General features: G+C 42.0%; 1 protein-coding gene across 2 annotated transcripts in view; it reads right to left on the bottom strand.

Annotated features, from left to right (window-relative positions):
* Positions 1–14,336, bottom strand: part of MAP3K7CL (MAP3K7 C-terminal like) — a 51,098-nt gene extending 36,762 nt beyond the window's left edge. The window contains exons 1-3 of one of the 2 annotated variants that reach the window (XM_070455126.1): positions 14,088–14,336; positions 13,488–13,541; positions 11,924–12,032 (exon numbers count right to left, since the gene is read on the bottom strand). In XM_070455126.1, the coding sequence (XP_070311227.1) occupies positions 11,924–12,032; positions 13,488–13,523 (145 nt within the window). In that variant the 5' untranslated portion in view covers positions 13,524–13,541; positions 14,088–14,336. The remainder of the gene's footprint in view (positions 1–11,923; positions 12,033–13,487; positions 13,542–14,087) is intronic. The other variant, XM_070455125.1, reaches the window with a different exon arrangement.
* Between the last annotated feature and the right edge of the window lie 2,091 nt (positions 14,337–16,427).

Raw genomic sequence — 16,427 nt, 5'->3', positions numbered from 1 at the left:
AGAAAATAATTCATAGGCTTCCTCTTCAAAATGGCACTATGGGCTTGATGGATCGAGCTAAATGTATCCCCAGGAATTTATAAAAGGATGAAAGATAAAGGAAAGAATGAAAGAGGCATTTTTTTTTTAATAAACAGATGTTCACTGCCTGTTTTGCAAACACAATGTGACTAAGTCAATGGTACTTAAGATAGAACTTTCTGATTGGTATCCCAACCATTATGACATACCATAGTACATTTTATGATGGGCTTGTCTAAGCATCTATTTAGCAGCTGTTGGATTGCTTCGGTGGTTATTCTGTTTCAGATTTCCTTAAATTGTCTGCTCTGGGTTTCTCCATGAATGGGATAAGCAAGACCCATTGGGTCTGTAACCCAAATCCTCGCTGATATTTAGTAATTAGAGCTATGCGGCCAGAGCTCTCAGAGAATGCTGCAGCTGGAAGGGACTGGGCAATCATCTGGTCCCAGATTCTCAGAGCAGAGCTGGAGACAAAGGGCCCCAAGAAGGGAAAGGAGTCTCATAAGCGGTGTCACCCCAGGGCTCCTCACCTCTGCCCTGTGCTTCTCCACCTTCTGCCCCACAGTTTCCCATACATTTGTACTTCATGAGCCAGGAACACATTCCCCAAAACACTGGGAACCATGCCCTTTTGTGTGCGTTGTCTGTGTATCACTCAGCTGTGTCTGACTCTGTGACCCCACAGACTGCAGCCCACCAGGCTCCTCTGGGGACCTTCCCAACCCAGGGATGGAACCCAGGCCTCCTCATTGTAGGCAGGTTCTTTACCATCTGAGCCACCATGGAAGCCCCATGACAACAATAACATTGGATAAATTAAGCTTTATAGACACACATAATCACACACACACACTACCATGTTCTTATTTCTTTTGTTTAACATCAGATAGGAAAACTTCATCAAAACCAAACCATGTCTATGAACCAGTGTTTGAGAACAACTGCTCTAGACAACATCTTGACTGGATTCTGGAGTCAACCATCGCCCCCTACCCCCCAACCCCTGTGTCCTCAATCCTACATACAACTAAGTCTATCTAGGCTTCCAAACTCGAAATCCTTGGTAAAACAAGTGTAGCTTTCCACCCAGAGAAGATGACCTCAGGAGAGGAAGAAGTCACGTTCAGAGAATATTCCCAAGCCTCACTCCACTCCCCAACCAAGAAGCTGAGAGACAGCTGGCATAGAATCCATTCAATGCGTCTACACGTCCGGCAGTCAGAGCCGGCTTCCTGGGAATGCACCCGCACAATCGCAATTGCCCTTCGCCCAGGCAGTTCACACTTGGCTTGATGATCTGGGTACGCTGTCTTGAAATTCTTAGTAATTTTTGAACAAAGAGCCCCAGAATTTTTGCACTGTGCCTCCACAAATTGTGGTCCTGCCTACAGGACAACCCTTGGTGCTGGTGCCCAGGAGATGGTGTTTCAAGATACACCAGGGGCAAGTTGACACTAGAGAGGCAAGAGTTTGGGTGGTAGCCACAATGCAGAGGCTATCCAAAACCTTTCCTGATTACTGTTTGCCTGTGGTTGTCCTAACCACTAAGGACATGGGTCAGGGCCACTTGGTAGGATAGACAGACCTGCATTTGAATCTCGAATTGGCCACTCTTTAAGTGGTGAGAGTGGAAGATCAGCGTCTCTTGGAGATTCAGTTTTCTCTGCAAAATGGGTGTGACATTCTCTGCCTCAGAAATTGATTATTAGTAAAGGAATTTATATGTCAATCATTTAGCCTAAAGCCTAGCACCTAGGAAATAATCAGTAGTAATAATGAATGCTTGATATAATCGCGTTTACTTTCCATCTTTTCACCATAAATTCAGCGAAAGTTGTAACGGCGAGAGAAGGGGTGTGTGTGTGTGTGTGTGTGTGTGTGTGCATGCTGGCATGTGTGAGTATATGTATAATGGTAGGGATTAAGGGTATTATCTTCATCATCTGAATAATCCAAAGAGAACAGATAAGATCAAGATCACTGACTCTAATTACTGAATTAGAGTAATTCAGTACTCTATATAATTTAACTCACCCTATTCCAATCCCAAAGAAAAGCAATCCCAAAGAATGCTCAAACTACTGCACAGTTCCATTCATCTCACACGTTAGTAAGGTAATGCTCAAAATTCTCCAAGCCAGGCTTTAGCAAAACGTGAACTGTGAACTTCCAGATATTCAACCTGGTTTTAGAAAAGACAAAGGAACCAGAGATCAAGTTGCCAACATCCGCTGGATCATCAAAAAAGCAAGAGAGTTCCAGAAAAACATCTATTTCTGCTTTATTGACTATGCCAAAGCCTTTGACTGTGTGGATCACAATAAACTGTGGATAATTCTCAGAGATGGGGATACCAGACCACCTGACCTGCCTCTTGAGAAACCTGAATACAGGTCAGGAAGCAACAGTTAGAACTGGACATGGAACAACAGACTGGTTCCAAATAGGAAAAGTACATCAAGGCTATATATGGTCACCCTGCTTATTTAACTTAAATGCAGAGTACATCATGAGAAATGCTGGGCTGGAAGAAGCACAAGCTGGAATCAAGACTGCCAGGAGAAATATCAATAACCTCAGATATGCAGATGACACCACCTTTATGGCAGAAAGTGAAGAACTAAAGAGCCTCTTGACGAAAGTGAAAGAGGAAAGTGAAAAAGTTGGCTTAAAGCTCAACATTCAGAAAACTAAGATCATGGCATCTGGTCCCATCACCTCATGGGAAATAGATGGGGAAACAGTGGAAACATTGTCAGAATTCATTTTGGGGGGGCTCCAAAATCACTGCAGATGGTGACTGCAGCCATAAAATTAAAAGACACCTACTCCTCGGAAAGAAAGTTCTGGCCAACCTAGACAGCATATTAAAAAGCAGAGACATTACTTTGCCAACAAAGGTCCGTCTAGTCAAGGCCATGGTTTTTCCAGTGGTCATGTATGGATGTGAGAGTTGGACTGTGAAGAAAGCTGAGTGCAGAAGAATTGATGCTTTTGAACTGTGGTGTTGGAGAAAGCTCTTGAGAGTCCCTGGACTGCAAGGAGATCCAACCAGTCCATCCTAAAGGAGATCAGTCCTGGGTGTTCATTGGAAGGACTGATGCTGAAGCCGAAACTCCAATACTTTGGCCACCTGATGCGAAGAGTTGACTCATTGGAAAAGACCCTGATGCTGGGAGGGATTGGGGGCAGGAGGAGAAGAGGACAACAGAGGATGAGATGGCTGGATGGCATCACTGACTCGATGGACATGAGTTTGAGTAAACTCCGGGAGTTGGTGATGGACAGGGAAGCCTGGTGTGCTGCGATTCATGGGGTGGCAAAGAGTCGGGCATGACTGAACAACTGAACTGAACTGAACTGAACTGATGCCAAGTTAAAGATTTCCCTGTTGTGGCCATAACTTTGGGTCTTTAAGGTTTAATCTCTTCATTCAAATCTGAATTTTAAAAGGGTTTCTCTTTACTTCCCTATCAAAGCAAACATTATATAAAATAATGTTTTAAAAAATTTTTAACTTAGACATGAAAAGTCTTTTGAGTACTTTCGTTTGAAATCTAAATAAAGATTCACATTATTTTTAGAAATAAATAAATGACATAGGGCGGCCAACTCACATTACTAATACATCAAGAACCTATTTTAAGATTTATAGATAGCATGGTTCTTGTTAGAGAAAAAGTGTATCATAGTGTATCATTTTGAAACACTTCACCTTTTTTTAAACTTTGTTTTCTGCCTGTTAAACATTAGAGATGAGACTGCTTTAATACACATTGAATTTTCAGGGCCCATAAAATTAGGACTAGAGATATGGATATGGACAAAGGTATGATACCTTTTTATCATATTGGTATGATATTGGTATGATACCTAGTAGGTTGTCAATTAGTAAAAATCACCATGTTACCTTAACCAGCACCTAAAACTATCAGGCAAACAAGATCACATATCAAATAGACTGAGTGATATTTCTCTGCATGGAGAGACCTGATTAAGTTTCTATGAAACACTCATCTAGTCACTATTATTGTAGCTATCATTTTGTGAAGCTTATTGATTTATCCTTTTGTAAGAATTTTTGGACTTATTTAACTTAGAAATGGGCTTCCCTGGTAGCTTAGACAGTAAAGCTTCTGTCTGCAGTGCTGGAGACCCAGGTTCGATCCCTGGGTCAGGAAGATCCCCTGGAGAAGGAAATGGCAACCCACTCCAGTACTCTTGCCTGAAAAATCCCATGGACAGAGGAGCCTGGTGGGCTATAGTCAGTGGGGTCGTAAAGAGTCGGACACAACTGAGTGACTTTACTTTCACTTTCAGCTGAGAAACATAGTCACTCACTCAGAAACATGAGTTTCAAGAGCCCTTTGGAAATATATTTATTTCTCAGCACACCACTAAATAAAATTTACCTCTCCCTTCTTTCCCACTCCATGAAAACGTATCTGAACTACCTTTCCTTCATCATTTCCCAGGACCACTAGGGAAGACACTTGCTGATAGTAACATTCTTTCTTTTATTACCCGGATCCCTTCTTTATTTGCTTGTGCTCAGTCGTGTCTGACTCCTTGCGACCCCGTGGACTATAACTGGCCAGGTTCCTCTGTCCATGGAATTTTCCAGCCAAGAATACCGGAGCGGTTTGCCATTTCCTCCTCCAGGGGATCTTCCCAACCCAGTGAATGAACCCTCGTCTCTTGTGTCTCCTGCATTGGCAGGGAAATTCTTTACCACTGTGCCACCTGGCCCCTACTTCTAAATGGGTAATAAAGTAAAATTAACCCCAAGGGCCTGGCTTTGACTCCCTTCCCATTATTTACATCAGCTGCTTGATTAGAATGTCTGTGTGCTAAGTCGCTTCAGTCATGTCCAACTCTTTGAGACTCCATGAACTGTAGCCCGCTAGGCTCCTCTGTCCATGGGATTCTCCGAGCAAGAATACGGGAGTGGGTTGCCATGTTCTCCTGCAGGGGATCTTCCCGACCCAGGGATCAAACTCGCGTCTCTTCTGTCTGCTGCATTAGCAGGTGATTTCTTTACCACTAGCACCTCACGAGTTATTTAACCTTCCTTAACCAACATTTCCACTTCTGTAAAATGGGTATAGTAACATCTTTTCAGTAGAGTTGTCACTTGGACTAAATTGATGAGCTAGCACAAGCAAAAGCACCCAGGAACTCCATAAGCACTCATTTCCATTCTGATCTTTCCTTTACAGCCTTCAGCAACAGATTCCAACCAATAAATCCAGCTGTATCTCAAAAAATCTTCACCTGGTATCAGAAGAACGAACTCCAAGGGGTTATAGATGTGGTATTATAGATTTTATAGTATTTATTAAGTTCTACTAGGGTTCCCTACTCTATGCTCTATAGATCAGGGATCCCCAACACCTGGGATCCAAAGCGTCATGATCTGAGGTGGAACTAACACAATAATAACAGAAATAAAGTGCACAACAAATGTAATGTGCATGAATCACCCCAAAACCTACCCCTCCTTCCATAGAAATATCGTCTTCCATGAAACTGGTCCCTGGTGCCAAAAAGCTTGTGGACCGCTGCCGTAAATGATATAAATATAGGAGATCATGCCCCCACTTCTAAGAGCTTGAGTGGTTTTCAGCTGATTGTTGTCCGTTCATGCAGAGATGAACTCAAAGTAAGGTCAGAAGTGGGACAGAATGTGACTCAGGAAAATGCCCACGTCCTCAAATGCCACCCTTACCAAGCTGGCTGGTAGAATTCCCGTGGGAACTTGATCCTTAGGCTTCCTACTGATTCCCCCATGGATACGCACAAACACACCGAGAGAGAAAAAAGGGTCAGTCTTGACATTTACTTATGGCTTAGCCTGAATGAGGTTTTCCAGAGTCTTTCCTGAAAACAAGGATTGACATGTGAAGAGAAGGGAGTACAGAAGCTTTGGGACCCTGCAGAGGAAGAGAGAAACAACACCAAAAGGTACCACAGGTAGAAAAGGCCAAAGGAAGCAAACAGTGGCAAGAGGCACTCCACCTGTATTAGTTTTGCCGAGAGCTAGCTTTGAGGTGTAAATCTTGCTTCCAAAGAGACATTCATATAATATGCAGTTAAACTGGAGTCAAGGATAGTTGTTTCAGCTACTCCACCTAATTCCCACTGCCATACAAAACACCCGATTGTGGGTAAAAAACAGTTTACATAAACAGAGTGAGTCTTGATTTTTTTAACTAAATGTCTTCTAATGAAATCATACCCAGATTTTTTTTTTTAAATGTTGAAAGCTATGAGCTTGGGCTTATATCTCTGACTCTAAATAGTAAGTATCTCTGACTATAATAATAAGAATTTTTTTTTTTTAAAGCCAAGGCCTAGATTTTTTCAACAGTGTGCCAGATTTTGGCTCCACTGAAGATAAGGAAAATTCTCAAGTAATTAACATCAAATCCTCAAGTCCATTCGACTCTAAATTCTAATTGGAGAAGGGCCAGGTTATTCTCCCTAATAACCTAAGAGATGTGATCCATATTTCTCTTCTGCACATTTTCTGTTGACAAAAACTGACTCCGTGAAAGTCCCTATTTAGAAAGTCAACTCTTGGAATTTGAAGTTTGGAGGCAATACAAGTTATATTATTGGTTTCTTAAAGACAAGCATTGCTGGGAATTTCCTTGTAGTCCAGTGGTTAAGACTCCAAGCTTTCACTGTACAAGATCAAGGTTTGATCCCTGGTCTGGAAACTGAGATTCCTAGATCCTACAAAGCCACATAGCACAGTCAAATAAATAAATTAAAATTAAATTTTTTAAAGATTTTTTTTAATGTGGACCATTTTTAAAGTCTTTATTGAATTTGATGCAGTATTGCTTCTGTTTCATGACTTAGGTTTTTTGGCCCAGAGCCATGTCAGATCTTAGCTCCCTAACCAAGGATTAAACCCACACCTCCTGCATTGGAAGACAAAGTCTTAACCACTGGACTGCCAGGGACGTTCCAATGAAATATATTCTTTAAAAAAAAAAGAAAAAAAGAAAGACAGGCCTTGCTGCCTCTGAGAGTTAAGGTTAGCTAAATGTTACTTAATAAAGCATTCTAATGTTAGGCTAGAAATGGTGATTGTATTTTAAAAGGTATTTATTTTTTCCCCTAAAAACGCACTTCCTTTATTTAACTCCTTGGAGGTCCATAGTCTTTTTGGAGACTTGTGGCTCATTTTGCTATCAATGATCAATTCCCCATCTCCCAGGCCAGTCTGTCACCAAGTCTTTCCAACCCTTCCTTCAAAATGTACTCTGAATTCAGTCATCCCATCCCATTCTCTAATCCAGGCTTTCACCACTTTATCTGTGTGCCATGATAAGAAGCCTCTTCCATTCTCTCATATCCTCACATTCCAGGCTATTTCAACTGAACGCTTACCATTTTCATCATATTACTCCCTTGCTCAAGAATTCTTGACACTCTGCTGCTTCTGATCAAAACAAATTCTTTCATTGCACTCTGAAGATTGACTTGGTAATGCTAATTTACTACTATCTAAAACAAAGTGAGCGGCTGAACTGAACTGCAATCAAACTTTCTACACAAGACCCCAGCAAAACGCCCAGCTCAGACAGGGGCTTGGTAAATGTCAGGTTACACTTCCATAGTTCAGACCTCTGCTCCAGTTGAAGAGAGTTTAAGAATTTCCTGAACAAACTGTGCTCTTCCTGACTTAGGTTTTGCTCATGATTTCTGTCTGAAGGAGAAAAGAAGAATTGTTAAAAAGATGTGTTGTTATTGTTGTTTAGTCACTAAGTCATGTCCGACTCTTTGCAACCCCCTGGACAATAGCCTACTAGACTCCTCTGTCCCTGGGATTATCCTAGGGAAGAACCTGGAGTGGGTTGCCATTTCCTTCTCCAGGGGATCTTCCCCACTCAGGGATCAAATCCACATCTTCTGCATTGTAGGCGCATTCTTTACTGCTAAGCCACCAGGGAAACCCCAGAAGATGTGGAGCTTCCTTTTTTTAACACCTGGTTTCCAGAAATGGTATCTTTCCTACACTCTCTTTCTATACCCTACCAGGCTTCAAGCCCAGGATGATTATCACATCACACAGCTGTACCGATCTGCTCTGGGTGACAGATTTTTCCCCAAATCTCTCTGCCTTTTAAAACCCATAGATCTCATTGTACTTCTCTGTTGCAGAGCCCACCAGACTTTGACAGAGAGCTAGAAATACAGAAACTAAGTAAAACTCAGCTAATTAATAAGATCAGAAACAGAGACACCCACAATCCACCAAGTGGATAATGAGTCGCTAAATATTTGCAGCTCATTCATCCTATAAACCCTACCTTGACAAGCGGCAGAAGTGTGAGATGTAGGGGAAATACAAAGCTGCCTCGTGGTTTACACTTTGCTTTAACTCCAGAATCAGTCATCACAAACACAGGGGCTAGTTTAGTCCTCAGTTCATGTCAAGCATGATGCTAAATGCTTTATCTATATTATTGTTATTGCTTTAGTCAGTAAATCGTGTCTGACTCTTTGCAACCCCATGGACTATAGCCCACCAGGCTCCTCTGTCCAGGGAGATTTCCCAGGCAAGAATACAGAAGTAGGTTTTCATTTCCTTCACCAGGGGATCTTCCCCACCCAGGGATGAAACCCACATCTCCTGCACTGAAGGCGTATTCTTTACCACTGAGCCACCTGGGAAGCCCTCGTTATCTATATAGTGTTATTTAATTCTTCCAATAACTCTGTGAGTTATTACTAGACACATATGGGAAACTGAAGTTCAGAAAAGTTGAGTGACTTACACAAGATCACACAAACCATGATGGAAATGAATCTGGAAACGACCCCTCACTAGTTCCAAAGCCCTAGGCCCTTAACTTTTACACTAAATTGTCTCAGAAAAACATGAAGCAAAATAAAAGCTGACTAGAGGAATAAGCACTGAATTAGGCTCATGAGAAATGAACAAGTCAACAGACAAAGATGTGACTTTTCTCGTGGACTCTCCTTACTCCCTACAATAAATTCAAAAATATGGAATTACTTTTTAAAATTTACTTGGTTTTCTCACTTATTATAAATGAGATGTTTTCCTTTGCTTCCCCCCTACATGTGTGGTCTATAGAACACATGCGCTGGAATTCAAAAGGCACGCACAGTGCATGAGATGGCAAGTGTTGCATGGTGTGACACTCTGCACACTCCTTACTCAAGAATTCGGAGGGAGTGCCCCAAGTGTTTGCAAAGCATCTTTCTGTACACTTGTAACTGCAGGTGCATAGGAAATACAGATTGCTGGACTTCAGTCGGAACTTACTGCAGTAGGAGTAGGGCCATGGGACATATATTTTTGAAGAGTGCTCTCAGATGATTATTTTAAGAAAGATGGAGAAACAGGGAACTCTAGCTCCTGCCTTGGATTCTCTAGTTAGGTGCCTTTTCTAGAGCTATAGGAATGCATTGATCCTTTTCAAAATTTAATTTTAGAAGGTTGTTCATAAAACTTCATGAGCATCCTTCTGTAGGGGTAAAAGGCAGGAATTAAGTGAAATAAATGACAACCCTTATTGGAAGCTTCCATATAAAAAAAAAAAAAAACCATGAATTTCAGAAGTGGACATTCTTGGGAGATTTGAAAGAGATTGGAACAAACCAATCAAAATTGACTGATGAAAAGTATGCAGGAATTCTCAGTGCTCAAAAGATGGTGCTAAATTAATTACAAGTTGTACACCTTGTACTTCAAGGAAGAATCTATTCATGCAACCCAGACAGCAAGGGCCCCCTCTCCTTGGCTCTTTTCTGTACAGAAATTAAATTTTGTTTAAATGAAAATGAGGGAACATTTATTTGTGTCATTCCAAATTATGACATAATCATACTATTTAGAACAAACAAGCTTTATATACTACATTTTCTCTGTAACTCTGTTGATTGTAACAGGACTTGTCTTACTCATGTGGAACACAAACACAAGGAAGAAAATTGTACATTTTCTTTCTCCCTGGAGTTTGGGTTTACATGTGTCTGTCTTGAGAGCCAGCCAGTCAAGCACTTGTTATTCCTCAAAATCTTGCATTTATGAAATGCATAAAAACAGAAGGAGCTTTTCTTTTTTTTGTTTGGTTTTTCTTTTTGTTTTGTTTTTAACAAGAGACTCTATTCTTTAGAGCAGTTTTAGGTTTATAGATAAATTGAGTAGAAAGTACAGAGAGTTCTTACAGACTCTTTCTCCCTACACATGTAGTTTTCTTTTTCTTCTTAGAGATGCAGCTTGGAATAATGGGGAGGGTTTAAACAGTCCAGTTCAGGGATGTGAGTTTAAATCATAACTCTGTTATTTATAAACAGTGTGGTCTCTGGACTTCAATCTTTGTCTCTGCAAATTAAGAATACTAATAGGTACATAGCATGGTTATTCCAAAGATCAGAAATAGTATAAATGAAAGTCTAATGAAAAGACAAATGCAATTGATAGTCATTGTCATTTCTAAGCTGGGATGGGTGGATTAGCCAGTTGGGAGGATTTCCCTTCACCATTGTCTTTCAGGGCAACATTGAGTGGGAATACAGCATAACAGCAGCCACGGGAAAAGTGTCAGCAGAGTAGGTGATGAAGAATCAAGGCTTCACCTCTTTCACCTCTAGAACGAATCTGCCACTGGGGCTGCACAGTCTGGGAACCCCAGGGTAATTGTCACCCCCATAATCAGGCAGTCTAGTAAAGTCTTATGGAGAAGGAAATGGCAACCCACTCCAGTATCCTTGCCTGGAACACTCCACAGACAGAGGAGCCTGGTGGGCTGCAGTCCATGGGGTCGCAAAGAGTCAGATACGTCTGAGCGACTGCACACACATAGTCAAGTCTGAACGGGCTGTGTAATGTCAGACATCACAGAGCCCAGATCCTTACTCTGGATTACTTCGTCCCCTTTCAATCATTACTTTGTAAAGTGTTCCTTCCCCCAGGAGCACCGTAAGAAAGAAGGAAGGAAGGAAGAAAAGGAAGGAAGGAAAGAATCAATTCTCAGAAGATCTAAGGTTTAAATGATCATGTGGTTTAAGGTGTATGATTATGTGACTGTAACGGATGACATTAGACTACAAGCAAAAGCTGATGCCAGTGGAAGAAACCCAAGCCTTCCCTTCCTCGCGGCTGTGACCTCACACCACCTGGGGTCCCCTGTCGAGGGAGGTGCAACTGAATATGCGTGTTAAGAGGTCACTGAAGAAGCCAGGACACAGGGCTCTAAGTATGGCAGCCTCACCTCAGACCGAACTATTTCAAGAGGGTCCGCCTCACCTGTCCCATTCATCACTCCCGACGGAGTCTGTTTATTTAGCCGGACGTGTGGGAGCGCCACGAGAAACCAGCATTTGGAACTGGGTTTCAGGAAATGCTGCTGGAACCTGGACAGTGATATTTTTATCTTACCTAGCCAACTGCCAGCTCTTAGTACACGTTTCCTCATGCAGTTTGAACAATGACATAATTTGCTCTCCTTAGAAATTGTTATAGCTTCATGAATTTTATAATAAGAGAAAGCGAAAATGGAGAAAGTGAAAAAGAAATTCACTCGAACCACCCAAGGTTTGGAGGTGGACACATCACCAGAGGGATTTCTGGAAGCCACACTTCAACACGGCGTGAAAAAAAAAAATCACATTCCCCATCACTGGGTCATTCCAGGCATGCTGTTTTTTAGGTCATGCAGCATGCAAGATCTTAGTTCCCTGACCAAGGATCGAACCCGTGGCCCCTGCACAGGGGGTGCAGAGTCCTAACCACTGGACCGCCAGGGAACTCCCCAGGCATGATTTTTAAATATGCTTCGTGGAAAAGATGATGGTAAGAAGGCAGCAGGCGGGGTGGTGGTAGGGGGGCGCTTTTCCTCAGAGCAGAGCATACCTGCGGCATTGTCGAGGCTGAAGGCGATGCGTACTGGCTTATCAGCAGGTACCCTGGCTGTGCTGATCATGTGGGCACCTGAGCCTTGGCCTTCCTCTGGGTCTTCCAGCTGCAAGGACAAGAGAGACCCATGGTCACTTTATCCAACATCGTCCCAGAGCCCTTTGGAAATTAGAAAAGAAAATTAGTAAACAATGTTTTCTTATTTTAAAGCTGTTTCTAGCTCCTAGCTTCCTTTCCCTACACCTGCTGCATTTAAAATTCTTTTTCTGGCTTATAAAAAAAAATTTGCTTTGGAAATACATCTAGAATGAGATTTATAGGATGGAGCAAAACCTCCACCCACCTCACTTTTTTTAATATCCCCTACACTGACCTGTCCAGCCCTGGCCCTTTGAAGTTTTACATAGTGCTTTATTTTTGAGGGGGATAAAGAATCTTAAGAAGGCATCAGACAGCTCTTCACACTCAGAAGCCTAAACTGGATCTGAATTATTGATCTGGGAGTGGTAAGAAATGAGTATCGTATCATGGAATTATTTCAGTGACTACTACTAAAGACTACTTAAAGACATTCCCCCGTTATATTATGAATAGTATATGCTTTAAATATCTGATTAACTACCTATAAGTCTATCAAACATTTCTAAAGTAGATATGATAAAAGCAAAAGACAACATAAAATATAAGCAAAAGACAAATCCTAAAACATCCTATGCATACCCCACCCCACCTACTAAATTATCATTGAATTAATAAACTAAGATAGAAATGAATGGAAAAACATACTACAGATAAGATGGGTTGGGGTGGGTGAAAATATATGACTATTTCTTTGTTAAAATAAGAGAATTTAGCCCAAATACATTTTAACAAAGATATTTGATTGTTTTTATTCAATGGAACTAGGAAAAGATGTTATTATAAATACACAATATCCTTGTCATTTAAACCCATATATTTAACATCTCTATTTTTAATCAAGCATCCCCCTAAGCCCTCTATTTTCCTTCTCATGGAGACAGTAAACCAAAAACTCCAAATGATATTTTAAGGAAAATGTTTCTAAAAATGGCAAAATACAAATCATCTATTTACCCATCCTTAGTGAGATTCTGGGAACTGCTGTAGTAGGGCATTTTCTCACAGCAAGGTTTCTGATTCTTTCCCATAACTTTTCTCTATCTAAAAATAGTGTTCCAGAAAACCAAATTTTGTTTTTACAATTATTTATAGATTCAAAGCAAATGCATATATAGATATATGTATATTTAGACATACATACATATGGAATCATCTTACCCAGTACATGAAAAGACAACAAGCTTATATTAAACACCTAGTATAGCTTTGGAGAAAAACCAGCAACTGTTTATCACCCAGTTAGAATCATAGTTGGCCCATTCATTTAACACTCCAAGTAGCACTGAACCATAAAGCACTCCAAGTCATGTCATTCTAAGTTAGAAAAAAGTATTAACATGAAACATTCGACTCAAGAAAAGGGTAATATAAAATCACTGTTACTTGACTCAAAATTTGCTTTATCTTAGCTCTGACATACATTTGTGTGTAGTCTCGTCTGGTTAGAATCAACCATCTCGTTAGCCACCTGTTCCTAGGGAATAGAACAGACTGTCTCAAATTAAACAAAACAAACAATAAAAATCCCCTTAAAGTTGCAGCCAAAAGAAAAAGTCTTATCATCACACCCTGTACCATCACCAAACCATTTTATCGGAACATCTGAGGGTGAAAAGCTTCACTCCTCCTTTGGCTAAATCTCCCAGTGCTTTCCTGCACCAAGGCATAAACCACAAGGGGTGGAAATGTGCCTCCGGGGGTTTTGTAGATAGATCCCTGGCAGGGTTTCCAGCCCAGGGGTGGGGGTGGGGGGGGTGGGGGGATGAAATTGATCAACACAGCTAACGAGAGCCCCTCCCCTCCACACGACGGAGAACATCTGTCTGCCTCCCAAAGGATGGCGGGCGGCAACGTTGGGTGGATCTGGAGTTCCACACGGTGTCAGCCCCTGCACCCACTTGCCTTTTCATCACACCGCCTGGGGGAAACGGGCTGATTCCTCCTCGGGGCGGTAGCAGAGCTTTGGTGAAGTTGCTGGTGCTCTGAGCGTTTCGCTGGCCTTTCACACCTGTCGCCTTACCTCACTTAGCCGAGTGTCTGGACTCGAGTAATCCAGGGCCAGCCGCTGCCTTGGCCGGTCGCTGCCTTTGTGGAGGAGAGGCCTGGAGGCAGGGCAGGCTGCACCTGCCGCATAGCAGCCTGACAATCTGAGCAGCGGGGACAGCTGGGAGGGCGGCTCGCTGCTACCTGCCGTCCCCCAGACCCCGGCGTCCCGCGGGGCCTCCCCCTGGTCCGCTTCCCTCCACGACCCCTCTCTCCTTTCCCTGCCTCTCCCGCAGCCAGGATGTTGTCATGCTTCTAGAAAAAGCAAGCGCAAAAGAAAAACCCTCCTCCTGTCAAGAGGCATTGATAAACAGCAAGTTGCGGAGCGTCCAAATGTTTTAATTCATTAGTCCTGGCAAACCTAAAATACAAACAGACTTGCTTCACAAGACAGGAATGTCTTCAGCGTGACCCAATCCGTGTCTGTGTCTATTCCAGCAAACGGGCCGGGAGAGCATGACTGCAGTCAGCAAAAATGTTTCGGCCGCTCCAATCGGCTCCCCGCGACCCGGCCAACTTGGACCGGCCACCGGCCGACTCGGAGGAGATGATAGAGCGATGATTCCGCGGAAGAACGTGAGGGCTGCGGTGGAGCTGCTGTTGGGCTTGATGACTTGATCCCATCTACGATGCAACTGACCGCGCAATGAGAGTCGACGGTAAACAGGCCGGGAGAGTTCAAACTGTCCAAACTTTTTAACAGCCATCAACCTGGAGGTCAGAAGTACTTCAGAAGAATTGGATGTTGGAGTTTAAATAATGAAAGATAAACAAATATTAGGAGGATGCACCAAAACAAATATTGTATATGAACACGTATATATGGAATCTAGAAAGATGGTACTGATGAACCAATTTGCAGGGCAGCAATAGAGATGAAGACACAGTGGGGGAAGGAGAGGATGGGACAAATTGAGAGAGGAATGTGGAAACATTTCATTACCATATGCAAAATAGAGAGCCAGTGGGAATGTGCTATATAACACAAAAAGCTCAACCTGGGCTCTGGGACAACCTAGAGGGGTGGGATGGGTGGGAGGAAGGTTCGAGAGGGAGGGGGCACATGTACACCTGTGGCTGATTCATGCTGATGTATGGCAGAAACCAACATAATGGTGTAAAGCAATTACCCTCCAACTGCAAATAAATAAAAAAGAGAGAATGTACAGACTGGGAGAAAATCTTTGCAAAATACATACTAGGCAGATATCCAACTCAGCAACAGGAAAACAATCCAGTGGGCAAAAGCTCTGAATAGACATCTCACAAACAAAGATGTACAGACAGCAAATAATCATGAAAAGATGCTGAATACCACATGTCATTAGGAAGTTGCAAATTAAAGCAAAATGAGATACCCTATTAGATATGCTATTAGAATGGCCAGAATCCAAACACAATGACAACACCAAATACTGGCAAGGGTGAAAAATGGTGTGGCCACTTTGGAAGACAAAGTTTGGTTTGGTAGTTTTCTACAAAACTGAACATATTCTTAGCATATGATCCAGCAGTCACACTCCTTGGTATTTACCCAAAGGAATTGAAAACTCGTGACCACACAAACACTTACACACAGATGTTTACAGCAGCTTCATTCATGATTGCCAAACCTTGGAGGCAAACAACACATCCTTTCATAGGTGAATAGCTAACAAACTGTTGTATAGCCGCACAATGAAATATTAGTCAGTGATAATAAGAAATGTTATCAAGCCACAAAAAGACATGGAGGAAACTTAAGGGTGTATTTTTAAGTGAGAGAGGCCAATCTGAAAAGACTACATACTGTATGATTCCAACTATACGACATTCTGGAAAAGGCACAATTATGGAGACAGTACAAAGACCAGTAGTCGCCAGGTGTTTGGGGAGAGGGGACGAGGGGTGGAGAGGGAGTAGGGGATAAATAGATGGCACGTGGGGTTTTTAGGGCAGTGAGACTATTCTGTATGACACTCTAATGATGGATTTATGTCATTATACATTTGTCCCAACCCATAAAATGTACAACACCAACAGTTACAAACTACAGACTTTGGTTAATAATAATGTGTCTATATGGACTCATCAATTGTAACAAATGTACCATACTAATGCAAGATGTTAAGAATTAGGGAAATTAGGGGAGAAGTGGAGGGAGGAGATAGATGGGAACTGCATGATTTTCACTCATTTTTCGCTGTAAACTTTAAATTGCTCAAAAAAATGCTAAATAAATAAGTAAAAGGCTATAGCAAGTTTCCTTGCTCTAATGAATAAAAGGCTAATTTGCTATGCTACATACAGTGTGTGTGTGTATGTGTGTGTGTGTGTA

The sequence above is a fragment of the Odocoileus virginianus genome, chromosome 25 (assembly GCF_023699985.2).
Source record: "Odocoileus virginianus isolate 20LAN1187 ecotype Illinois chromosome 25, Ovbor_1.2, whole genome shotgun sequence".
Classification (NCBI taxonomy): domain Eukaryota; kingdom Metazoa; phylum Chordata; class Mammalia; order Artiodactyla; family Cervidae; genus Odocoileus; species Odocoileus virginianus.
This window is presented reverse-complemented; position numbering and strand designations above follow the sequence as displayed.